Here is a 26,635-nt window from a genome sequence, read left to right on the forward strand (position 1 = left end):
AAAAAAAAAAAAAAAAAAAAAATTTAAAGACAGAAAATATTATACCTAGTCAGAGCCCCAGCCTTCCCTTTCTTTGGAGATAGCATTTGCGATACAGAGGTGGTGAAGTGGGTGTTCAGAAAGGTTTAGGGCATACACTAAGGCCAGGAAGAAGTTCACTGAGCAGCCATTACCAGACAGAGACAAGAATGAAAAGAGTTTGGGACTTTGAATTAGTGTGTTTTAATAAGGAATGGAAGACCACTGAAGGTTTTGAGCAAGGATACGGTGACATGATCTGAGCTGTGCTATTAAGAAATTAAGTTCAGGGCTGGAGAGATGGCTCAGTGGTTAAGAGCATTGCCTGCTCTTCCAAAGATCCTGAGTTCAATTCCCGGCAACCACATGGTGGCTCACAACCATCTGGAATGAGGTCTGGTGCCCTCTTCTGGCCTGCAGGCATACACACAGACAGACTATTGTATACATAATAAATAAATAAGTATTAAAAAAAGAAATTAAGTTCATAATAGTGGGCTAGGATACTTTGGAAGGAGGAACTGCAAAGAAGCTGTTTTGAAATAGTCTAGACAAGAAGTAATTAAAGAAGGGTTTTGATTAGGGTAGTGACAATAGGCTAGGAACCAAGTGTTGAAAGTTTAGTCTTGATATTGAAGTAGAGTTGGCAGGATCATGGATGATAGTGACACAAGTCAAAGATGAAGTTTCTGGACAATAACCCTAAGGGTTCAGTAGGGCCTGAATACCTTGGCAGTGACCAACGGCTCTCCAGTTGGACTTAAGATGCGTTCAACAAAAGGGAAACCATGCCTACTACGAGAAACCTAGGCTACTCAGGGCTAGTGAAGTCAAGGATCTTGGAAGAGAAACTACAACTACCACTTTACTAAACCAGCACAACCCTAATTACATTCTAAGTACTTGTCCTAACACCCAGAGAGAAGTGTAGTCTTCAACCCTCATCAAGGAAACCTTTCCTTGCAACAGATGGAGACCATTACAGAAAACCACAACCAGTCAGAATACAGAGTTGCAGTGCCCAGTCCCAATAGATAAATCTATAAAAACAACTCCAGCACCTATAGGCTTCGGGAACATTACAGAAGAGAGGGCAAGATTTCAAGAGCCAGAGGATCAAGGAGTTTGTGTGAGATTGCCTCTCCTAGTAATGTCAGAAGCTACACCCATAAAAATCTCACCAACATGACTACCTAAATATGAGCTAGCTGAACAAGGACAACCACAGTAAACATGCTAAAGTGGATGGGGGAACCACAGAGCCTCAACCCTATACGAGAACTACATGTGCCATGTCGGGTGGTGGTGGCACACACCTTTAATCCCAGCACCCAAGAGACAGAGGCAGGTGGATCTCTGCGAGTTTAAGGCCAGCCTGGTCTACAGCGTGCATTCCAGGACAGCCAGAGCTACACAGAGAAACTGTCTTGAAAATCAAAAACAAACAAACAAAAAAAAGAACTACAGGCAACTAAGGAATGCTTAGAATGGAAGATATAGTAGTCCCCAAAGAACAGCACACCGACTGGTTCTCTAATACCATACCAACTGGGTATATCCCAAATAGTTGGCCCTGGAAACACACATATTAGTAACATTATATAGACTGATAAGGTTATATTTCAATGAAAAAAGAGGTCTTGGATTTTAAAGAGAGCAAGGAGTGGTCTATGGGAAGGTTTGTAAGAAGAAAAGAGAAGGGAGAAATGACATGATTACATTATAATCTCACAAAATAAGAGAAAAAAATGGTATAACTGCAGAAATGATGAAGTTTCATGACAATGTGAGGAAGTTAGTTAATATCATTGGGTAAATGAAAAAAAGAACAAGTTGAGGGAGGAAGTGGCAAGTAAAGTTTGAAATCTGTCTGCACAAGTGGTTCCTGTACTTGACTAAGTGCTTGGCTCTGGCCATGGTCATTGTCACAGCAGGCTCATACTGACTGGTCAGGCCCATGAGCTTGTCCTCTACCTCCAGTGCCGTGGCAGCAACAGGAGAGTTCTAGAGTTGAGAGGGAAGCTGGCTGTCCACGTGGACTCATTTGTTCAGCAAACCCCAATAAACATCATCTATACTTAACAGCACTGTGGGAGAACTGCCACTTCAGAATGAACCAGACATAATCACTGTCCTGTTTGTGACATTAATAATAATAATAATATTACTATTATTTTGGTTTTTTGAGACAGGGTTTCTCTGTGTATCTCTGACTGTCCTGGAACTCACTCTTTAGGACAGGCTGACCTCAAACTCACAGACATCTGCCTGCTTTTGCCTCCCCGAGTGCTGAGATTAAAGGCGTGTGCCATCATTGCCCAGCTTGTGACCCATTATTATATGTGGTGATTTATTTATATTCTAAGATGCATCACAAATGCTACTTACATCATCCAGTTCTTTTTATTTCATTTGTTTACAAAGCTAATTTTTGCATGTACTAATCTGATTCTGAACTTTATATTTCAGGATTATAGTGTTACCTATGGCCATTGCCCAGAAATCACAGTGTACACAAGCTGCTGCTACTTCCCTAGTGCAGCTCAACTCCCTGCCTTGTGGGCAGAGAACAAGAGGTCTCTCCTTAGCATGTTGGTGGAGGTGAGCTTGTTTTGAGTTATTTGTTTCCCTCTGATACTGAGGATCAAACCCAAAGCCTCATACATGCTAGGCTTCATCAGAGGATAAAAATAAAAACCATTATTAAAACCTTTATGAAAATATAGAGAGAATGATTTTGTTCATGTTTGTGTGTGGTGTTGGGGTATGTGTTTGCATGCTGTTAATACATGGGCCATCATATACATGTGTACATGGGCAAGTGGATGTCAGAGGTTGAGCTCACTTTCCACAGTATGTACTGAGACAGGATGTCTCGCTGTGCCCAAAGCTCATTAGTCTAGCTAGTCTAGCCAGCCATCTTACCCCAGGGATCCCTGTCCCTGCCTCCTGAGCATTGGATCACAGGTAGGCTGCCATGTTCACCTGGCCTTTTACATGGGTTGTGGGGATCTGAACTCCAGCCCCCATCTCGCTGGGGTGGAAAGCACTCTCTTCCTCTGAGCCATCTCCCCAGCCTGAATTTTGTTCATCTTTTCATTGCCAAAACAGATGCCATGTGTGCAACATATCTTGAACCTGCTATACCTGGGAGCTTCATGTTCTTCCAGCTGAGGATTGCTGGTTACAGTCACTGTACCATGCAAGAAATAGTTAAAGGCATTTGAATGGCTTCTAATGCTTTAGGCTTTCAGAGTTCTTTCTCTTACCTCTGGCTCTGAATCACTGACTGATGGGCAAATGATGGGCAAATGTGGTCAAGGTCAGTGGGGATGAAGGGTAACCTAGGCTGTGTGCAGTACCAAGAACCCTTTGCATACTCATTAAGTACACTACTACTGAACTATAATACACCATTAAACCCCTACTTCTTTTTAGACAGGGTTGCTAATTTGATGAGTAGCCTTAAACTCTGTTTCCTGTGTCTACCTACTAAGTAGCTAGGATTATAGGATGTGCCTCACTTATAATTTATAACTACAAGGGCTTTGTTGTTGTTGTTTTGTGTAGGGAGTGTGTGTGTGTTTGTTTGGCTGATTTTGATCAAGCCTCAAACAATCATCTGCTGATATTGTGAAAACAAATTATGTTAATATTTTTTTCAGGTCCACAAAGGAGTTCATGGGTTGGTTAAAGACAAGGCTGGTAAACCGATCTCTAAAGCAGTCATTGTACTCAATGAAGGAATAAAAGTGCACACAAAAGAGGGGGGTTATTTCCATGTGCTTTTAGCTCCCGGTGTCCATAATATCAATGCCATTGCTGAAGGGTACCAGCAGCAGCATTCACAGGTGAGAGTGTGGGTAATAGCATTTATGTATTATTTTGAAACTCTTGTTAGAAAGCTTGAAAGGAATAAAGAAATGAAAAGTGTCTCCATCTCTTGAGTACAGGAGCTGTCATCTTTCTGTTGCCAAAAGGTAGTTTTCTGTTCCTCAGCAACAAAGGAAAAACTTGCATAGCATTTTGTACAATGTAGATGACACTCAGCTGCCTTCCTGGTTTGGTTTATAAGCCCAAAAGCGTTAAGTGAAGCAGGGCTGTGGTATACCATAAGTGGCTTTTTAAATTTTAATTTTAATATTTGATGTGTATAGATTTTGCATGCATATATGTCTGTGTACCATGCACATTCAATGCCAGCAGAGGCTAGAAGAGGGTTTGGATTCCTGGATTCTGTAGGGCTAGAGTTATGCCCAGGCTGGCCTCGAACTCGTGATCCTACTGCCTCTGCCTCCTTCAGCGTGCGCCACCACAACCGGCCGGGCTAGAGTTATGGATGGTTGTGAACTACCATGTAGATGCTAGGAACCAAACCCAGGTCTTCTGGAAGAGCAGCCAGTGTTCTTCAGTGCACAGCCATCTCTCCAGGCCCCATAATGACTTTTTTTGGATGTTTTTATTTACTTTTTTAAATTTATTTAACTTTATGTGTTGCTATGAAGGTATCAGATCCCTTGGAACTTGAGTTACAGACAGTTGTGAGCTGTATGTGGGTGCTGAGAACTAAACTCGGGTCCTCTGGAAGAACAACCAGTGCTCTTAACCACTGAGCCATCTCTCCAGTCCCAATAGTGACTTTTTTATAATTCTTACACTTTATCTTTCCAGGTCTTTGTACATCATGATGCAGCCAGTTCAGTGCTAATAGTCTTTGATACAGATAACCGGATATTTGGTTTACCAAGGGAACTTGTGGTAACTGTGTCAGGTAAAGATTTTCAGTTTTTAGTACCCGTTCTGCTGTTGTGCTTTGAGAGTGGCTAGCCCCCACAGACACCTCTAGGTAATTGTTTTTTCCCTAGAGTCTACTTGGCTAAATGTGGTTTCCCCAAGCTGTTGCCCTATATATTCTCCTGGCTTGCCCTAATTTCTGCAGGTCCATACTCAAATCCACCTCCACTGAGAGGCCTTCCCTCATCACTCTAGCTAGCACAGCAGCCCTGTTATTATCTCTACCCTATGTTTTTTTCCAATCCAATATTCATCGCTGATACCATATGTACCTGTTCACTGTATTGACTACATTTATTGTCCACACCAAAATAAAAGCTCTAGACAGCAGAGCTGATCTGCATCCCCAGACCCTAGAGCCATAGTTGGCACAAGTGGATCTTACTGGATGTTGTTAAATAAGCAAATGTTGCTCTATATCAAGATCACACTGACTGCTAGATCCAAGAACAAGGAAACACTTTCCCCTCTGGGTTAATTTGGGTCCTTGTTTGAATTACTGAAAGGTTAAGGGGAAAATATATGGAAAAGGCAATATTGTACTGTACTGCACCTGTTTGACACAATGATTTCTCAGTTCAGCTTGGACTTAAAGCAAAAACCCAAGCAGAGGTGGGGGTCTCAGGTGAATCTTGGGAAAATGGTATGGTCACAGGACCTCTGGTAGGGTTCTTAGCATTCTCATCTGAACCTGGCAAAACACAAAGAACTTGATGGTTAAAGGCACTGGAGCCAGATTCAGCCATGGGTTAAATCTAGCTTTGCCAGCCAATTAGCTGCTGTGAACTTAATTTTTATTTCGTGACTATTATTTTTCGGTTGTTGTTCCTAAGGATATTGTGTTGGTGACCTTATAGACAAGTCTATAAGAGAGCTTAAGGCAGAAGGATCACTGCAAGTTAGAGTCCAGTCAGGTCTACATAGCAAGTCTCCGGCTGAGATCCAGTGAGATCCAGTCTAAATAAACAAATGCTGAGATGGCTTAGTGGGTAGAAGCTCTTGCTGCTCAAGCCTGATGACCTAAGTTCAATTCCTGAAGCCCACATTAGAAAGAACCAATGCTTACAAGTTGTTCTCTGACCTCTATATGCATGCATTGTGCACACAGTGGTGGAGAGCTTACCCTAGGATCAAGTCCAGCACAGGAAAAAAAGAAAAGAAAAAGAAAGAAGATCTGGGAATATAGCATTAAAGTAATTAGAAATTCTCTTCAGGTAGTAGAAATGTAGTGGTGTTGGGCTTTGATTCTTGCTGGGTTTGCTTATTTTTTTCTAACTTGCATACTGTACATGTGCTGCTTCTAGGGTAACAGGGGTGATTCTGTTGAGATACTAGAGATTCAAGCAGTCTACCACAGAAGAACATCTCAGACCAAGCAAATTGCTCTTAACTGCATGAAATTAAAGTAAATAACAGATTAAAAAGTGCCAATGGAAGTCGTTGCTTGTTCATAACATCCCCATGTGGTCTTGTCGGACAGGTGCCACAATGTCAGCATTGATCCTAACAGCCTGCATCATTTGGTGCATCTGCTCCATCAAGTCTAACAGACACAAAGATGGCTTCCATCGGCTCCGGCAGCATCATGATGAGTATGAAGATGAAATTCGCATGATGTCCACTGGCTCCAAGAAATCCCTCCTAAGCCATGAGTTCCAGGATGAAACGGACACAGAGGAGGAAACATTATATTCTAGCAAACATTAAAAACCACGTTTTGCATATCTCCCTGCATAAGCACCAAGCAAAATGACAGCTCCTCTTGGGAGACACTGCAGTAAGAAGAGAGATTCCTTCCTTCTTCAAAGAGCTTTGGGAAGTTAACCTGTTAAACTCTTGTTCTCTGAATATCACAGGCAGATTTAAACTTCCCTTCCTTAAAGAACTCTAAACCTTTTCTAAAAATCTGATTTCTATTTATGCAGCAGAAGATGGGACAGCCACTTTGTTTTCCTTTTTGACTTAAGATGAGCTGTTCAGAGCTTAGACAGTAATAGCATAAAGCCATCGAGTAGACATTGTGTTTGCACGGCAGGTGTTTACTAGTGGCTTTGGTTTTGTTTCTCTTTACTTTAAAGGCCAAAAGAATCTAGAAACATTAAGGCAGGGACACCAGTCAGACTCTGACAAAAAGCTTTAAACCTCAGCTTCTCCTCCATCTACTGAGGCGTTCGTTCTCTTCTCCAGTTAGCAAATAGCTGGGGATTCTCTTATTCAGGTAATGGAGGCTGGATGATTCTTTAACATATATGACATTAGAAAACGGAATAAACGAGCTTCCGTATTTGTCTTTCTACCTGTTTCTAAGCTGGATCAGAACTGGTAGGCTGTGCTGTAAGCAGGATTTTACTACCTCTCTTGTAAGGTTTATCAAGCTCTAAATAGCCTCGTCTTAGGGGGAACTCATTGGTTTTGCTGTGGAGGCACCAGGGGCCCCCGTGAGTAGAGGTGAGAGGGAGATGGAGCAGAAGCGAGGACTTGCCTGTCTTAACTCGGGAAAACCCACAGGTGCTGCTGCTTTATCTGTGAAGCACTCGCTCTTCTAGGGATGCCTGTTCCTTAGTGTTTCCTAAATCTCAGCCCTTTCCATGTTACACACCTACAGTTTCCTGATGATTCCACACCTGAAGGTCCTGAATTTATTGATGAAAATATCTAGGAATGGAAGAGACCTACTTGTACACTCTTAATACATTTGGATCCATAATGTCTACACTTGATGCTCCAGACCAAGCCTTCACCCTGTGATGGCATACTGTTATGGAAATACCGCGGCCTGTGCATGCAGGCCTCTGCCAGTCCTTAGCGATTCCTTTGACAGTCTTTTTTTTTTTTAAATCAAGTAATTATGTTAAAACTTTGAGCTCAAAGCTTTTAAGTACGGCTCCCTCCATTTAATAAAGTCAGCGAAAGGACTGCCGTGTGATGGGACAGTGGTGTGAAGGTGTCCCCTTCACTGTAGTCAGGCGACGGCCTGAAAGATTTGCAATTTATGATGTCTCTTAATGCTGTTCAGTGGAGTGATGCTTTTTGTGAGTGTGAGTCTTACCAATGACGTAACAGTTTAATATCTTTGAATGTTTTAATGGCCAAGTTGCTGCTGAACTTGTACTAAATCAGGGGATCAAAAAACTAGCTCTTACCTTTCCAAACTGTATTCATTCCACTACTGTATCAGTTACCCCAAAGCCTCGGCTCACCTGGGTCACTCGGCCATGCTTTGTGAGGAGTGCATTCAAGTGGCTGTATGAAGTTGAGATCTCGGGTAGTGGAAGGGAATGATGAGATCATGATATTCGTTAGCTGTGGTCACTTAGGTAGTTTAGGTTCAGCCACGCTGGAATCGGTGATGGCATCAGCATAGCTGAATCCTTGTTTTGCCACATGAGAACAGTTCATGGAAGGCAACCCTAATGAAGGGCACATTTCTTTTATAGTTTCATTTCTTCTAATAATACTTTGTGTTTTTCTAAATGATGTATATTGCCTTTCCAGCTTTATTTTTAAAAGTGCCAAGTCAGAAAACCAACAACAGGCTTATTGCTGGGCCCTGCTTGGGATATTACAGCTAGAAACCAAGTTCATGTGTCAGCCTTTGCTTTACTAGCCTGGTGTTCACTAAGACACCTTTCCATGTGTTCTCTGGAATTAAGTGTGTCTTTAACAGTACATCTCAGCAATCGGAGGCCATGCCTTTTAAAGTATGTATGAAATTTTTAGAGATGAATATACAGAATAGTTCTCTTGGTCATTTTTTTCCTTAAATGAAACCCAAATTCTGCTCTAAGTTTCAAGTCTTTAACGAGCTTCTAATGCATCAAGCTGGAAAACCAGCCCTCCCCACCCTCTGTTACCAATGAACATGAATGTACACGCTCCATGACTACTAAGACTGTCATGGATTCTTAGCCCTGCCTTTCTTTATGTGTGGCTCGTATCTAATCTTGGACCACTTTGGCAGCAAAGGGCACTGAAGCCATATGGGATGGGGAATGCATTCCTTCAGTGTTTCTCCTGGAGACTTTCCGTTTCTTTAGAGTCACGGACCCAAATAAGTGTCACAGTATTAGGACCTTTGTCCCAGTCTGAGATGTGCCTTTCCTCTGCTCGCAGGCATTGTTTGTCCTGGTGATGAATTTAAGCCTTCTTCACTCCCTGCTCCTTAACAAAAGCAACACAATTGGTAGGTAGTTTTTAAAGTGTCTGCCTGTGAGGATGCACTTGTACTGGTAAAGACTGGCAAGCTTTTGGAGCATCTGGTGGAACTCTGGGTGGTGCTGGGATCTGATCCAGTGGAGAGGACTTGCTGTCCTCACTGAAGGGAACTGGCTTTGGGACTCTTATCAGCCTTGAGGAAGGAAACATTGTATTTTTGGCTCAGTGTGCTTGGTTAATCTTTGGTGATTTCATCTGAATGAGATTTGCTGAATTAGTGAATATTAAATCCAAACTAATATGAGTGGAACAATAAAAAGGTAGTGCTTATGTCTGAACTTGCTGTGTTTTCGAGCTAGCACCAGGTTACCAGTAACCGAGACTCACTACTCTTTATTTCCATTTATTCCCAGCATTAAATAGGTCTATTGTCTTGTCATACTCACACCTGTGCCAGGTCTGTCCCTGTTCTCTCAGGAGCTTCTTGGTTATGAATATGTCATGGTGTCCTGCGCTGTGGGTCTGCTGGGATTATTTTATGATAGAAGCCCAGCATCTCCCCCAATTTTTTCCTTTATTATTATTAAAATTCCACTAATGGCTAAATATTCAATGATATTTCTGTATAGCAACTTGTTGATAACTTTAGGTTTTTGGTTTATTTTAATTATAGCAGTTTGGAGGGAGGGTGATTAGGGCCTTTGATTAATGTCAATTGAATTTGAATTTCTAGTTCTTGAAGAAAACCCTCCCAATACCCACTTCTCCTTTATATATGGCAAAACAAAATTCACTAATGGTTCCACTGACTCTTAGAATGCTCTCCTGGTTGGTTTGGAAATTTGAAAGTAGGTTACCATTTTGAGGCAACTTGATAAAATATGCGTAAATATAGACAACTTGTTTATCAATGGCATACCATGAATGTACTAGCTACATTCTGCGCTACAGATTTTTTGGAGGTATGACATGGAATTTTTTATGTTCTTTTCACCACCTCTCTGCCTTTTTTTCAGAATGATACTCCCCAGTTCCAAAACTGCCCGTAGCTATTTCTGTGACATGCTAACACCCTTTCCTCTCGAGTGCTTCAGTCTTGTTTTATTTCATGCACTGTGCCTTCAAAATGAAAACTTTAAAAGGAACTTCAAAAGAATTGAATGATAGTTTTAAAAATAAATCTGTGTAATTTATGTGAAATCTAACTGTAATGAGGTCCTTTGTTTTTTATATGTAAACAGATCTACTAATCCTGTATAAAAGTTATTTTATGATGTTTGTCTTTCTTCGTGTGTTGTCTCATAATCTTTACTCAAAAACAATAGACCAAAGAAAGTTACTGCTCTAATCTTAAAAGTTTAAAGTTAAGTTTTTCTGCCTAACTTAAGCAGAAAATAGTACCAAAGTCAAAATGCCGGGAGTCACCTATAAAATGTTCCTGCCTATCTCAATGGACAGAAACGTTTCAGAAGTGAGAGCATCACACAGCAGGCACAAATGTAGCTCGCCTAGAATGATGTCTTTGCCCACTCCACAGTGATACCACACACGGTAACAACGCAGGTTTTAATATTGCACCCACATCACATCTATTCTGTGTGCTATCTTTCAGAGCAGGAAAGCACAAGAGATTTATAGACCTTTGTTAAACTTGTTTGTTAAGAGTATGGTCCCTGTTCCAGGTGAAGCCCAGTTAGAATAACCTGTCCTGGCATGTCAGGTGTGGTAATGGTGAATTCAGTGTTCTTGTTTTTTAACAGGTTTCTTCAATACTGCTGCTCTAACGGGTTGGGAAAACAGATTTATATAATAAACATGGGCTGTGCTGACAAGGAACTCATAGTCCAGACTAGAGGGGTGGAAATGACAATAAACTGTGCTTCAGTAGCATTTAGCATCTCTCAGTAGAACGTCTCCTGAGGATGTTCTGAAAGTTTTCAGCCTGGCCCAGTCTGTGACTGATGTCATTTGCAATATGGTCTTGAATTGCAGAAATCTCAGAACAGGCTCAGAGTCTCAGTTTCTGTAGTGTGGGTTGACGATGTGGAGTTAGCATGATATTTGACGCAAAACCAAATACCTGAGTATTATTTGCCTTCATTTGTTCTTTCCTGGTCCATTTTTTTTCCAGCAATATGAACAAAGATCTTTTAGAGGACAACTTTCCAATTTAGAAAACATATTTAGATAGGAAAATTTGCTGGAACTTTCTTCCACTGTGTGGTTCAGTAGGTGGTCTAAATTATGACAGAAGTTTTAATCTTCTAGATGCCTCACACTGTCTTTAGGTGGGATTAGGTTGTATTTATTCTCCTTTGATAAAGGCTTGTTTAACTGCTTGAAGTCCTGCCCTGAGTTTTACCGTTTTTTTTTCATGCCTGAATCAAGAAATCTTTTTTTTTTTTTTTTTTTTTTTTTTGTTTTTTCGAGACAGGGTTTCTCTGTGGCTTTGGAGCCTGTCCTGGAACTAGCTCTGTAGACCAGGCTGGTCTCGAACTCGCAGAGATCCGCCTGCCTCTGCCTCCCGAGTGCTGGGATTAAAGGCGTGCGCCACCACCGCCCGGCTAAGAAATCTTTTGGTTGGTTTTATAAACATAATCTACTGATTGTGTTCAGATGTCTAGGAGCTGTTACCACCACTGTGAATACAGTGATCACCACTCGTATGCTTCTCGGTTATGAATAAATGCCAGCATGCAGGTCTGCACGTCTCAGTCTCACTTGCATTTAAAATCCAGTTCTACTACTTGGAGTGAAGAGGCAATTGTAGAAGGAACAGAGGGCTGCATTCCTGCCACCCAGCTCCTGGCCGCCTGGCTAGCTTATGCCCTGAAATAATTACACAGAAACTGTATTCTTTTAAACACTGCTTGGCCCATTAGCTCTAGCCTCTTACGGGCTAACTCTCACATCTTGATTAACCCATATTTAGTAATCTGTGTAGCACCACGAGGTGGTGGCTTACCGGGAAGGATCTTAACCTGTGTCCATCTTGGAGAGGAAAACTATAGCGTCTGCCTCATTGCCTTCTTCCCAGCATTCAGTTCTGTCTACTCCGCCTACCTAATTTTCTGTCCTATCAAAGGGCCAAGGCAGTTTCTTTCTTAACCAATGAAAGTAACACATAGACAGATGATCCTCCTCCATCAACGACTGATTCTGTATTACTTATCATAAATTTAAATAACTATTCCATTAGTGACCTAAAACTTAGAAAGCATTGGAATCTGATAAAGCATGACATTTAATATTACAGCTTCCACCTGCATTAACCAGTAATGGATCAAAAGCAAGCATGCCACTTCTTTAGTTCTTTTGACTAGGGTCAGATGGAATTTGGTTCCCTGTCACTGTGTAAACTACTCGAATGAGATGATCAAGAATGGCAGGCTGGTTTCAGTGGAGGAGAGTGGAATTGTGAGGTGTGTAGGAGTACAGTGCAATTTTGCATCAAGAGGCTACGAGTTTCATGAATAGATTGAAGGCAACACGGTGATTAAAAGTGATAGTATGGCTGGGCATAGCACACACCTTTAATCCCAGCCCCCAGCAGGCAGAGGCAGGCTGACCTTGATGAGTTCGAGGCCACCCTGGTTTATATAGTAAACGCCTTATCTCCAAAGGCAGGGGCAGGAAGATTGGATACCTCGACTTTAGCACAAATCATGTATTCAAATAGAAGACTATGAAGAGACAAAGTAAAGTCAAAGCTGTAGTGGAAAATAAGAGAAATTTAAGGTGGAACATCTAGAAGCAGTACAAAATAATAAGAGTGTTCCTAGTCTGGGATTGTTGCTGAGGTTGAGCCAAAGTGAAGGAGGTGTGGAGAAAGTTTAGGCTGCTAGAGCTATAGCTGGGGATGGACGTAGCTCAGCGGCAAAGCAGCAGCCTACCATGCACAAGGCCCAGGGTACCTGGTTCAGCCTGAGCACCACCACCTGTTAGCATTCCAGGTATTTCCCAAGACTCCAGCATCTGCACACACCGTCACTTGTGATGATCATTGTTTCTGGAAGAGCCCGGCATCAGCCAAGCCTTTGGTTTAGGATATGAAAAGACATAGGAACCTAGAGTTAACCCTAAAGACAGAGTGTGGCAGGAGGGAGATGTGGACAGGCTATGATGATGGCTGAATTAGAGCAATGCTGGGTTTTTGGGAAATAACTTCAGGAGAGTTTCAGATACAAGAAGCTGCAAAGAGAATGCAGAATTGACTGCTGAATCTTAATATGGAGGATGTGGATGTTAGGATACAGGGAAGGACTATTTATTGTGCTCTATTTAACAGGACTTGAATGGGGTGCATTTGAGAAGGGACCAGGCATATAAAGTAGGATGCCTAGAAACTGACCAACTATGCAGAACGCAGTTTCTGGAAGGTATCTCCATTGTAGAGGCAGAGGGGACCTCACAACTTTTTCCCATCATAAGGGTAAATAGAAAAGCTTCTGCTTTTTTCAGGTGGCATTATCAAATATTGTAAATCAAGAAACAAAAGATAGTCAATGGGGACTATCATGAGAAACTATAAAATAAGAAACTTCTGGAAACAAAAGATACAAAAATAAAATTAGTTGTTTTGGCCAGAAGATAGACACGTAGACATTCTTAGAGACTTAAGAAATTTGAGCTAGACTTTCAGCCATGGAAGCTATCTTTCAATAACTCACCAAAATGCCAAACACAACAGGAAAGAGAAAGGAGACTCACTATATGTTCTCCAGGCCCTTTAGGAAACATGGAGTTGTTCCTTTGGCAACATACATAGCAATCTACAAGAAAGGTGATATTGTAGACATCAAGGGAATGGGCACTGTTCACAAAGAAATGCCCCATAAATGTTACCATGGCAAAACTGGAAGAGTCTGCAATGTCACCCAGTATGCTGTGGGCATCATTGTAAACAAGCAAGTTAAGGGCAAGATTCTTGCCAGAGAATTAATGTGCAGATTGAGCACATGAGGCACTCAAAGAGCAGAGACAACTTGCAGTCCAAGGAATTTTTACACAATCTTGGGTATATAAGAAATAAGCGTAGATATCCAAATCAAGCATTCATTGATAATACAATAAATTCATAAAAAATTCATTTTAATTCTTTGGTACACATAATTTCACCATTAAAGACAAAAACATTTGCCTGCTAATGAGACAAATATTCTTGTTTATTTTTACCCAAATCTTGGTTGAGCATGTGATACTAACACAGCATCATCAATTTGTTTTGTTTTTCAAGACAGGGTTTCTTGGGGCTGGAGAGATGGCTCAGAGGTTAAGAGCACGGACTGCTCTTCCGGAGGTCCTGAGTTCAATTCCCAGCAACCACATGGTGGCTCACAACCATCTGTAATAAGATCTGGCGCCGTCTTCTGGCCTGCAGGCATGGAGGCTGAACACTTTGTACATAATAAATAAATAAACCTTTAAAAAAAATACAGGGTTTCTTTGTGTAGCCCTAGCTGTTCTGGAACTTGCGCAGTATACTAGACTGGCCTTGAACTCACAGAGATCTACTGCCTCTGCCTCTTGAGTGCTTGGATTCAAGGCATCACTACCATACCCAGCTAAAACACGGAACTTTATAACATAGTCTCAAATCTGAGCTGGGTGTTTCAGGCAGCATTCATTCCTTCCTTTTGTGTGGTGTGATGTCATGCTCAGTGCAAAGTCTTGGGCAGTGCGCTCACAGCCAAATCTCATGAAGTATTTTGAGAAAATGGAGGCAAACACAGCTCCAGATTCCTTGGAATCATTGCACATCTTATTGGGGGTGGCGTTTTGATAGCCCTTGCTGTCCTGAAACTCACTGTGTAGTCCAGGCTGGCCTGGAACTGAAGACATCCACCTGCCTTTGCCTTCTGAGTGCTGGGATTACAAGCTTGTGCCACTACCACCCAGCATACAATTGATTTTGAATTAATTCTTAGTGATGGCATGTTCAGAAACTTTTTACCACTGCCAAATTTATAAAGCTTATGTTGGGTTAACATGTCAAAGTAGAGCAAACCACAGACTGGAGAGTGAGGGGGGGTGCTTCAAAGTAAGCGTGATCTGACCTGGGTAGATGTGACTTGAGGCCATCTTTGAGACATAGCTTTTAATGGAACAGGAACACAAAGAAGAAGCAGCCTTTAGACAATGGGGGATAAAAAGAAAAGCAAAGGACATGATTTAGAATCTTGTCAGAAACAGCAGAGTCGGAGGAGAACTTTCACCCTCTCACTAAAAGCACCCACTGAAGTATCCGAACTGTTCTCTGTCACAAGAAATCTCAGCATGAATATAACATGAATACCAGGGGCTGGGAGTTGGCTCAGTGGTTAAGAGCACTTGCTCTTGGACAGGACCCAGGTTCAGTATGCAGTGCCCACATGGTGGTTTGACCATCCCTAACTCTAGTTCCTGGGGATCTGATACTCTCTCCTATCTTTGGACACCATGTATGCACACAGTGCACATACATGCAGGCAAAACACTCTTACATATAAAACTAAACTTTTTTTGAAAAATGGATACAGATTTTTTAAATTGCAGATAATATGATTATGTATAAAAATTACAAAGTAATTTACAAATAATATAATTTAGTCCTACTTGTAACTCTGGGTAGATTGAGTTGAAACAGACTTTATTAAGAGCAGTTAGAAAAGCCGGGCTAGGCATGGTGACACACACTTCATCTCTGTAGCTAGGAAATAGGCAGGTGGACCTCTATGAGTTCCAGGCCAGCTTAACGTAGGTATAGAATTTCAGGGCAGCCAGTGCAGCTTAGTGAGACCCATTGCATCCCCCCCCAAAAAAAAAGTTGGGATAGAAAAAATGAACACACACTAAAGAATTGGTGAACAACTAAGATCTTGGTAGCCTAAAGCAAAGTGAATTATGAACTGGATAATAAAATGTTTGCCTGCAGACATGTGTTGTTTCCTAGTGGAGTTAGGAGAAAGTGTGCTATCTAATGTAAATGGAGTAGTTCGTTTCCCTGCCACCTATACCCAAATAATAACACAAAAATTGTATTAATTACAACACTGTTTGGCCAATAGCTTAGCCACATTCCTAGCTAGCTCTTTAATTAACCCATTTCTATTAATCTGTGTATCACCATGAGGATGTGGCGTACCAGGAAGGTTCCTGCATCCTTCTCCTCCTTCAGCAGCTGCACAGCATCTCCCTGACTCTGCCTACTCTCTCTGTATCTCTGTTCAAATTTCCCACCTGGCTTTACTCTGCTAAGCCACTGGCCGAAACAGTTTTATTCATCAACCAATAAAAGCAACACATACAGAAGGACGCCCTCATCAATCTAACAGCACAGAATCAAGTGTAGAACATCCAGCAGGCTCAGACCTTGTCACTGACTGAGTGACAGTATTCCAGCATGTCACACAGTGGACACAGGTAAATAGGCTTTCTCTTAGAAAAGTAACAGCTTCCCAGTAAAAGTCAGGGCTAACCTAAAGTAAATCAAATTTAACAGAGAACCCCACCTGGCATCAGCTCCGCCCATAGTGGATTGGACTGATGTGTCCCTACTCCGACAGTGATAAATCTAGGTCAGAGAAATAGGGTAGTGGGGATTGTGGATTGAATTGGAATGACCCCCATAGTTCCATGTGTTTGAATGCTTGGTCCATAGAGAGTGGCATTATTAGGAGGTGTGGCCTTGTTGGAGGAAGTGTGTCACTATGGGGACAGGCTTTGAGGTCTCATATATGCTCAAGCTATGCCCAGTGTGGCACACAGTCTCCTCCTGCTACCTGTGGATCAAGATGTAGAACTCTCAGGCCTTCCTCAGCACCATGTGTGCCTGCATGCTGCCACTCTTCCTGCCATGATGATAATGGACTAAACCTCTGAAGCTGTGTGTCAGCCTCTGTTAAATGTTTTCCTTTATAAGGAAACATTTGCTGTGGTCACAGTGTCTCATCACAGCAATAGGAACCCTAACTGAGACAGTGGACACTTGCCACACAGACCCGACTACCTGAGTTCCATCCCCAAAGTCTATGTTGTCCTCTGACTTCTCCATGCACACTGTGGCACTCGTGCCCACCCACACCCATGGTAATAGTAATCATAATAAATAAGACTTTTCAAAGGAAACAACAATTAAATTCTATTCAGTGGATGAAAATAACCATCCAGGGCTACTTCTTAAAAGTTGTATCCACAATAGACTGCAGTCTACCAAAAGTTACCTATCAAGAGAAAAAAAAATCAAAGAAAGCCTGTGTCAGGTCATCCCAGAAATTAGAAGACCAAGGCAGGAAGATCACTGCAAATTTGAGGCCGGCCTGGGTTACATAGCTCAAGGCCTCCTTATATTGCAGATGGAAACCATGCATCTCAGAAGGGGTGGGGTGGAGTGGGAGTAAGGCATGCTGGGGAGCAGGGGAGAGAGCTGCTCTGGTTACTGGAATGTCTGAAGCCAGAGCACCTAAATGCTGTGGGATGTGAGCAGGGTGGATGTCCGAGCTGTTTAAACAGAGCAGAAACATCTTCCAGAGGAACTCTGAGAATTCCTACAGGCCAGCCAGACTATAGGGCTATGGCCCCAGCCACTCAGGAGGATTAAGAGTTCAAGGCGCACGCCTTTAATCCCAGCACTTGGGAGGCAGAGGCAGGTGGATTTCTGTGAGTTTGAGGCCAGCCGGGTCTACTGAACTGTTTCCAAGACAGCTAAGACAGTTACACAGAGAAATCCTATCTTAAAAAAAAAAAAGTTCAAGGTTTATAGGAAACAAATATGTTCAAGGCCAGACCAGGCAATTTAGTGAGACTCTTGTCTCACTAAAGGTGGAAATGGCTCATTCAGTACAGTGCAAGCACAAGGACCTGAGTTTGATTCCCCAGCACCCACATAAAAATGCTGGCTGAGCTGTATACACTCCCCATGCTGGGAGGGCAGAGACAAGAAGATCCCTTGGGCTTGCTGGCCAGCCAATCCAGCCACATCAGCTTAGTTAGAGATCCTGTCTCCAAAAATAAAGCATAACGCAGATAATTGAGGAAAACACGGACTTCAACCTCTGGCCTACACACACACACACACACACACACACACACACATACACACACACACACACACACACACACACACACACACACACACACACACACACACACGAGGGCTGGAGCTGCAGCTCAGTGGCAAAGCACATGCCTACATGCGGAAGCTCTAGGTCCAAACCTCAGCATTATACAGAAAAAATCCACTCTGAGATCTGAACCCATGTGGCTACCTGTTCAAAAACCAGAATTACACCGTGGAAGGTGCGAAAGCTACCACTAAGGATGTAACTCTTCTGCCAAGCCAAGGAATGCCCCAAACCATCGTGCCTTGCTACATTAACATATCATGTCCTACGCTACTGAAAACTTCGATCAGACTATCCCATAGCACTTATACCACATCTGTAGGTTTGTCCAACATGGACCTCAGTGTCCTGGTGAGACCCCAACAATCTCAGTGACGGCTCCACAGAACACACCCAGCACCAGTGCCAGTTTCCTTAACTCCTTCATGGATTATGGTGATAAGACCCTCTAAGCCAGGCACTAGAGGATGCCATCATCAGTCAGGGGGCAGAGTTCTTGCTGTCTGTCTCATGCGACAGGGCTTCCATTACACGGTTAGTGTAAAGCCTTTGACTCCGACACCTTATCTACACGATAGATTAGGAAACTAGCCATGGCACCGGACAGGATCACTTCTGGTAGGAGAGCAGGTCCTTGGATCAGAACCCTCTTTCCCTTTGGGCTCTTGCCAGTGGGTTTTCCCCACTAACAGCCTTATTTGTCATATGGTCTAGCCTTTGGTCCTCAGCTACTACCTGAAGATCCTGCTTCCTAGTCTGGAAGAGAATCCAGTTTCCCCCTCTACACATCATATCCTGTGGTGGTCTGAAAGAAAAAGGCCCCCAAAGGGAGTGGCTCTATTATGAGGTGTGGCCTTGTTGGAGGAAGTGTGTCACTGTGGATGTGGGCTTGAGGTCTCCTATGCTCAAGCTACACTCAGTGACAGAGTTCGCTTCCTGTGCTTGCAGATCAACGTGAAGAACTCTCAGTTCCTTCTCTAGCACCGTGTCTCCCTTGCATGCCACCATGTCCCACCATGATGACAATGGACTAAACCCCTGAACTGTAAGGCACCCCATTAAATGTTTTATAAGAGTTGCTGTGGCCATGATTGTCTCTTCATAACAATAGAAACCCTAAGTCATTTCCCATTCATTTCCCCTGCCCAGTCTTCATTTCTCAGGTCCTCTAAGCCAGGTTGGGCCTTTCCTGGGTCCTCATTGGCACAGTCCAGCAGTGTCTCCTCTCTTTGCATGAACTGTGAGTGGTTGACAGCAAAGCTCCTGTTGGGGCTGGCACACCTCTGTGCTGCCCAGCTGCCTGCTGTCGGTCTTTGGCACATCCAAAGAAACATGCCAAGAGCTCTCTGGAGGCAAACATTCTGAGTTCTGCACGATCTGATGCTGGGAGCTTTGATTAGAGATATTTTTCTAAACCTCTTGCACACCCTTAGAATAACTGGCTCTGTATTAAACACCTGCTATGTAATGGTGCTACATACACTTAGTGGAGGTATTTCTACGTTAGAGGAGTATAAATGCCTGTGTCATATGTAAGTGGGGCAGAGCATCTCATAAAGGAGTACTGGTGGTGGAATAGCTTTTTGTTTCTCATTTCCGAATTAGTGAGGTGTTTTTAGATGTTTTCACCTGAAAAGTGAAAAAGTGTTTTTACCTTTCTACAGGAAGCCTGCTTACACACTCACTCTGAAGCATGAAAAGGAACCTTCCAGTCGGCTAAAGAGGGAGGGTTTAGAGGCTTCCATGTCTCCTACTTGATAAATTAGATAGACCTGAGCACTGCTTTCTTGTCAGACATGGTGTCCATACAACCTGGTGTCTATGTGTACACCTGTTTTGTAAGACCCTGCCTTTCGATGCAGACCAAGACTTTAGGAAACCCAGTGTCAATACCTTGTTGTCTCTTCCAAGAAGACACTCAGTTGGGAAGTCATGGCACATTTCTGGGCATTTAAGAAAAGCTGTCTACCTCAAGAAATCTGCAGTTCGGCATGTCCACTAATAGCAGCAAATATGAGACTAAGATGTTGGCCCAGTCTGTAGGAGAAGATCCTTTAACTCACCAAAAAATACCATGGATTTGGGTTCATTCTTGTTTATTGCATGCCTATGTTGGTGGGATATCTGTGTGTGTATACATACATGTTTGCTTGTGTGGGCATACCTACGCATGTGTGTGTGCATGTGTGCACTAGAGGTTCCTGCAAGTCTCTTCCTCACTACACTCCACATTCTCTCACTTGAGCAAAGCTCACAGCCTAGCCAGCCAGCTTGCTTCAGAGATCTCCTGTCTCTGCCTCGCTGTGCTGGGATTACAGGTGAGCAACCACCCTTGCCTGGCATCTATGTGAGTGCTGAGAATCTGAACTCAGGTCCTTACACTTGCACAGCACGTTGCCCACGGGCATCTCCCTCCCCCCGCCCCAGCTCCTGGTTCACTCCTCTGTGTCACATATCTCTAGTCTGAATATGGAAGTTTTCCGCTGGTCTTTGTCTGAGATCTGAAGTGATAGTGGACTTTAGGCTTGTACACAGCTGCTGTGGGAAGAAGGGAGCCTCTTCCTGGGAACCTACCCGGGGAGAGCAAGCTCAGAAGCCTAGTAAGTAGTGAACATGGGCTCATTTAGAAAAAAATAGTTTTTCCTAACATGTTATTACTTTAAAGACTCAAATGTTAACATATCTACAATTTCTGCAATAAGGTCCCCCAGACTTCCCTGAATTGAGATCATCTAGTAGAGTTGGGAAGGAAGTTTGACCCAAACCTTCACTTGAGGGACCCAAAAAGCACACACCCACCTCACCAGTAAAACCAAACGCTTGTTTTCTTTCTTAAGCACAGAGAGTATCTCTAATAAAACTTTTCCACAAAGTGAAATGCATTGTGTTGTGACTTATCAAGGTGAAATGTAAAAAAATTTCATTATTTTCCCAGAGAAATATCAATAGTCCTGTGGGAGGTACAAGTTTTTTCAGCTGTCAATTAACCATTATTAAAATGGTGGCAACGAATACATTCAAGACTGTAGATAAGATAAAGAGATGAGATGAACTAGTGCAGAAAATTTAAATCTAACTGGAAAACTTCATTTTTGGACAAGATAGACATGTTTCTATTCTTCTTGCTAGGGACAGTGAAAGCTAAGGACTGTGTATAGAATAATTAGACTTCGGAAGGAAGAAAGACCTCAGAGGCTAGAGACCTCAGGATCTAAAGAGCAAGATGCACGTGAGTTCCCTGGGGGGTATTTTTGGTTTTATATATCTACAGCTCACCATAAATGGCAAAAGGTACAGACAAGAAACACTCTAAAGCAATGGTTCTCCGCCTTCCTAATGCTGCAATCCTCTAGTATAGCCCTTCATGCTATGGTGACCCCAGCCATAAAATTGTTTTGTTGCTACTTCATAGCTGTAATTTTGCTACTGTTATAAATCATAAAACAATCATCTGATATGCAGGATATCTGATATGTGACCCCATGAAGGGGTCATTTGACCCCCAAAGGGGGTCACAACCCACAGATTGCTTAAGCAAAACCTTCTCTCTTAGGAAAAGAACCAAGCAATGAATAGCCTAGCAAGTGAGGATATTGTTAGGTAATAAATGTGTGACTCAGCACAATGGCAAGCTGAGCTCTGCTCCACATCTTGACAGCAAAGGCTCGGAAGTGAGCCCTTTACTCTGGATTCCCTACAATAAACTCTTCTTGAAGACCTGAGCAATGTCATAGTGGGGGCAAGGCCCCCGCTGAGCTTTCAGCAGCCACCTGGGGAGCAGTAAAAAGGCACTCCCCCAACCTGGAGTAAAGGCCAGGCAGGCAGAACAAGGAATTCAGCTCCCATCTAGAAGGATCAATGCAAGTCCCAGCCTCGCTACCAGTACAGTGTCAGAAGACATCTGCTTACACCGAAGACAGGAATAGGATCTGGAGTCTTGTCTTAGCTTCTTTCTTGTTGCCATAGTAAACTGCCCTCAACAAAAGCTACTTAAGGGAGAAGTGGTCATTTTGGCTTACAGTTCCAGGGGGACACAGTCCTTCACGGTGAGGAAGACAGAGGGCAGGGAAGGCATTGCAACAGGAGTAGGAGGCTGTCTACCAATTGCATTTGTTCTTAGAAAGGAGAGAATGAACAGGAAGTGGGGTTTGAAACCTCAAGGCCCACTTCTTGCAGCAATACTCCACCTCCTAAAGGGTTCCACAACCTAAATAGCACCACCAGCTGGAGACCAAGTGTTCAAATAAATGACCCTGTAGGGGACATTCCACATTCAAACCATGATACATTTTTAATTTTTATTTTCTATCATGTGTGTAATACATTTATGTGTGTGTGTCCATATGCACATGCAGGTAAGCATGCATTTGTGTGCATGTATAGGCCAAAAATGTATGCTCTATGTCCTCATCAATCATCCATTATCTTATTTTGAGACAGGGTCTTCCACTGCACCTTGAGCTTCACAGATTCCCTTAGGCTGGGGTGGGGGAGCAATGAGCTCCTGCAATCTGGCCATCTCCCCACTCTACCAGCACACTAGAATCAGATTCAATCTGCTGTTCCTGGCTTAATTATTTTTAACATGCGTGTATGGATACAGGGGATTTGAACCTATGTCCTCATGTTTGCATGGTAGGCACTTTACCCACTGATCCATCGTCCCCTGCCCTGAAATACTCAAGACACAAACATAAATAGATAGATATCACTCATATGCCAAGACCCCAGGAAATTTTAGCTAAAGAAAAAGCACAGCCAATGAACTCCAATATCTAGATGTTGGAATTATCTGACAAGTATTTAAAAATGCCTGAGATGGGGCTGGAGAGATGGCTCAGAGGTTAAGAGCACTGACTGCTCTTCTGGAGGTCCTGAGTTCAATTCCCAGCAACCACATGGTGGCTCACAACCATCTGTAATGAGATCTGGTGCCCTCTTCTGGCATACATGAAGGCTGAACACTGTGTACATAATAAATAAATAAATCTTTAAAAAAAAACAAAAAAAAAACCCCGCCTGAGATGAAAATAATTTGGTGAGCATTTATGAACAAACTTTTAAAAAATAATTTTGCTTTTTTTTTTTTTGTTTTGTTGTTGTTCTTTGAGATAGAGTCTCTCTTCACAGCACTAGCTGTCCTGGAACTCACTATGTAAGCCAGGTAGGTCATCCTCAGACTCACAGAGATCTACTTGCCTTTGCCTCCCAAGCACTGGGATTAAAGGTGAGCGCCAGCACACCCAGCTATAAACAAACTTGTAACAAAGGTTTTTAAACAGAGTCTCAGCAGGAAACAGTTTGCACAAAGAAAAGAACATGAGGAAGTAAGTGCAAGTTTTCAGATCTGAAAATTCAATAACCGAAACAAGCTCACCAAAGGGCTCAGCAGCAACATGGGAAGGCAAAGGAAGGACCCACTTGTTTGTCAATCAGCTTGAAGACAGAACAGTGGCTATTCTCCAACCAGAACAACTCTAAGTTCTGGTTAAAAACTCTGGAAATAGATTTTTTAAAATGAGTACTGAGAGCCCTGGGGAGAGGGCTCGGTGTTCTGTGGGAAGAATGACCTGAATAGCCAGGCTACTCCCAAATGAATGCGCTTTTTAGGTAGGCAGCAAGCAGAAGAAAAAGAAGGAAACAGCCTAGCAGGAAGGAGGCAGACACTTACGTCATCCAGCAGAAAGCCAAGGGGAAGCCTGGAGAACAGAAACAGTCATGGAGCCTTTGATCCATACGAGGGCTCCAGGAAGAATGTCTTCTAGTAGGTGAGACTGCACATGAGCTGTCCCCACCACAGCCATCTTTCTGTAGGGAATGATTGGCCTTCCAGCTGTGATGGAGGACACATTGTTTAGACTCAAACACTTCACCCTCTTCTGTTCTTATGCACATGGTATTTTTATTCTTTGGGCCGGTTTGCTCTTCTACTTCTCCTTTCTCACTCAGCCAGCCTGCCCATCCTCAGACAGGAAATCTTGTGAGACACTTAGAGAGACATGCTAGGGTACGCAGTGTGTGTATGTGTGGGGGCGGGGGTGGCAACCCTATATCCACAGCCAGCTTCTCAACGAACTTAGACAACACATTACAATTTATTAATAAAATGCATATTATATTCAGCCGGTAAAGGGCTTAGCATACAAGCATTAGGATGTGAGTTCAGATCCCTAGCACAAACCTGAAGTTAGGCATAGCTGCTAGGTCTGTAATTCCAACACTGGGAGCAGACCTGGGGCTTGCAGGCCAGCCAATCTAACCAAATCAGCAAAGAGCTTCAAGTTGTGGGCATATTAGGGAAGGCAAGGGAAACAGCACACCCTTTCTGACTAGAAAGGAAAGAGGGCCGAGGCGCTGCTGTAGACATAAGGAAACAGACAGTGGAGAAAGACTGGCATGCTGGAGAGTGAAGGACAGGCGGGCACAAGTGGAGGCAGGATGAGGAAGAGAGCAGCTAGCCCCGAGAAAGGAAAATGGGAAATGCTGACCGAGATAATTTCTCTCTCTCTCTCTCTCTCTCTCTCTCTCTCTCTCTCTCTCTCTCTCGCTCCTTTTCTCTCTCTCTCTTCCTCACTCTTTTTTTTAAAAGAAAATATTTATTTATTTATTATGTATACAATAAATATTCTGTCTGTGTGTATGCCTGTAGGCCAGAAGAGGGCACCAGACCTCATTCCAGATGGTTGTGAGCCACCATGTGGTTGCTGGGAATTGAACTCAGGACCTTTGGAAGAGCAGGCAATGCTCTTAAGCACTGAGCCATCTCTCCAGCCCTTCCTCACTCCTTTTTTTCCCTCTCTCTCTTTCTTCTTCTTGAGACAGGGTTCCATTTATCCCTAGCTGTGAACTCCCTACGTAGCTGTGGATGACCTTAAATTTCGGATCCTCCTCTCCTCACCTGAGTACTAGGATTGAAGGCATGTGCTAGCATGTTCTGTTTATGGAGTGCTGGGGATCGAACCCATAACATTTAGGCAAGCACCTTACACACTAAGCTACACCCTCCAAGTCCCAAAACATCTTATTTAAGGGGAGATGAGGAAAACTGTGTCTCTCCTCTCAGTCACCTGCTGACGAACGACTCGCAGACTGAGGCCGCAGAAAGATGGTATGAACACCCAGAACAGAGACTTTCAGGCAAGATAAACCCAAGTTTTCAACCGTGCCACTTAAAGCTGTAAAACAGCAAACTGTCCACCAGGTGACGGTATCTGCGGAGACTCGCGTATCCCATCAGCCCTGGCGCTCTGGCTGGAAGAAGGCGTGGAGGTGACTCTCTGGCCCGCCACGCCTCTACTCTCCTGTCCCGACTGACGTTGGGCAACAAAGATGGCGGCGGGAACCAGCAATTACTGGGAAGGTGAGGGCAAGGCCTCCGGGTGGGTCCCGCCAGGCGCTGAGGGGACAGAGTGAGGCCGGGTCTTGAGGGAGACAGCAGAGGGAAGACACAGACCTCAGGAACGGCCACGCTGCGGGATGAGGTTGTCCGAGAGGAGCCCCGGGCCTGGGAACTTGAGGAAGGGGCTGGGGCGGAGTGAACCGGATCTGGGAAGGGGTTGGGCCGAGTGGAGGGAGCCGGGGTGGAAAGGAAGAGGCGCCCGCGGCTCCGGGTGGACCTGACGGAGGGGTGGTGAGACTATGCGGATGGGACTTTGGGGACGAACTCTTGCGAGGAGTCGAGTGCTGAGCCAGAAGCCCCAGAGCCCGGAAGACGAGTAGTCAGAGCCTTGGATTGCGGCCACTGTCGGAAAACTAGGAGTGAGGGAGGAGCTTGTGAGTCCCTGCCTTGGGGGGCTCCCAGACATTGGCCGTGGAACGTCTCCTCCTGGACCCCTATTGGCAATTTAAGAGCGAGACTTTATCGAAGATTGGGTGACAGAATGCTGAAAATAACTACCGTCTGTTCCGGAGTCCGAGATCAGTTTTGTTAAAATGATCAAGGATTCCAATTGATAAATTTGCTTTCCTCCCGCCAAGAGATCATTCGGGTTGTTGTTATTTAATTCCTCAAAATCTGCTCTAATCAAGTGAGGTCATATAAAACAGTCCTAGACCACGACGAGCCACAAAGATCAGAAATGGCTTCACCTTTTCATTTAACTGTTTGCTGCTTTACTTTTTTTAAAAACCTGTTTCCTCTTTGCAAGCAATAAAGCCCCCACAAAGTATGACATTGTCATCATCAACCACTTGATGACTGAATTTTAAGTTCCCGTCTGCCATATTTTCAAAATGCTTTCTACTTGGTGTTTCCCATTAGACAAAAATTAGCGAGCGTTACAGAGAAACATGCCTAGACCTTAAAACGTATTTTAAATGCCCTTACCTTAGCTAAGATTTACCTTTAAATTATGTATAAGTGGCTGCTGATATCTTTGATAGTCGTTAGGCTATGAATCACTGTGTTGTAATAATTAGAGCAAGCCGTTATTGGCAGTATACCTTGTGCCAGATGCTTTAAGCATGTATGGAAAACCTCAGTTTAAAAACTGAGAGCTAAAGTTTTTAGATGAACTGAATTGTCAGTTAATCTCAAAGGCAGTAGGGGACCGAGCTGGCATTTGAAG

General features: G+C 43.4%; 2 protein-coding genes across 3 annotated transcripts in view; both read left to right on the plus strand.

Annotated features, from left to right (window-relative positions):
- Positions 1 to 10,224, plus strand: part of Cpd (carboxypeptidase D) — an 85,717-nt gene extending 75,493 nt beyond the window's left edge. The window contains exons 18-21 of the mRNA XM_005349510.3: positions 2,488 to 2,619; positions 3,684 to 3,869; positions 4,690 to 4,789; positions 6,293 to 10,224. Coding sequence (XP_005349567.1) covers positions 2,488 to 2,619; positions 3,684 to 3,869; positions 4,690 to 4,789; positions 6,293 to 6,519 — 645 coding nt within the window. The 3' untranslated portion in view covers positions 6,520 to 10,224. The remainder of the gene's footprint in view (positions 1 to 2,487; positions 2,620 to 3,683; positions 3,870 to 4,689; positions 4,790 to 6,292) is intronic.
- A 15,140-nt stretch (positions 10,225 to 25,364) lies between these two features.
- Gosr1 (golgi SNAP receptor complex member 1) overlaps positions 25,365 to 26,635 on the plus strand; it is a 34,802-nt gene continuing 33,531 nt past the window's right edge. For both annotated transcript variants that reach the window (XM_005349512.3, XM_005349513.3), the window contains exon 1: positions 25,365 to 25,428. In XM_005349512.3, the coding sequence (XP_005349569.1) occupies positions 25,398 to 25,428 (31 nt within the window). In that variant the 5' untranslated portion in view covers positions 25,365 to 25,397. The remainder of the gene's footprint in view (positions 25,429 to 26,635) is intronic.

This window comes from Microtus ochrogaster, chromosome 7, assembly GCF_000317375.1.
Source record: "Microtus ochrogaster isolate Prairie Vole_2 chromosome 7, MicOch1.0, whole genome shotgun sequence".
NCBI classification, from domain to species: Eukaryota; Metazoa; Chordata; class Mammalia; order Rodentia; family Cricetidae; genus Microtus; species Microtus ochrogaster.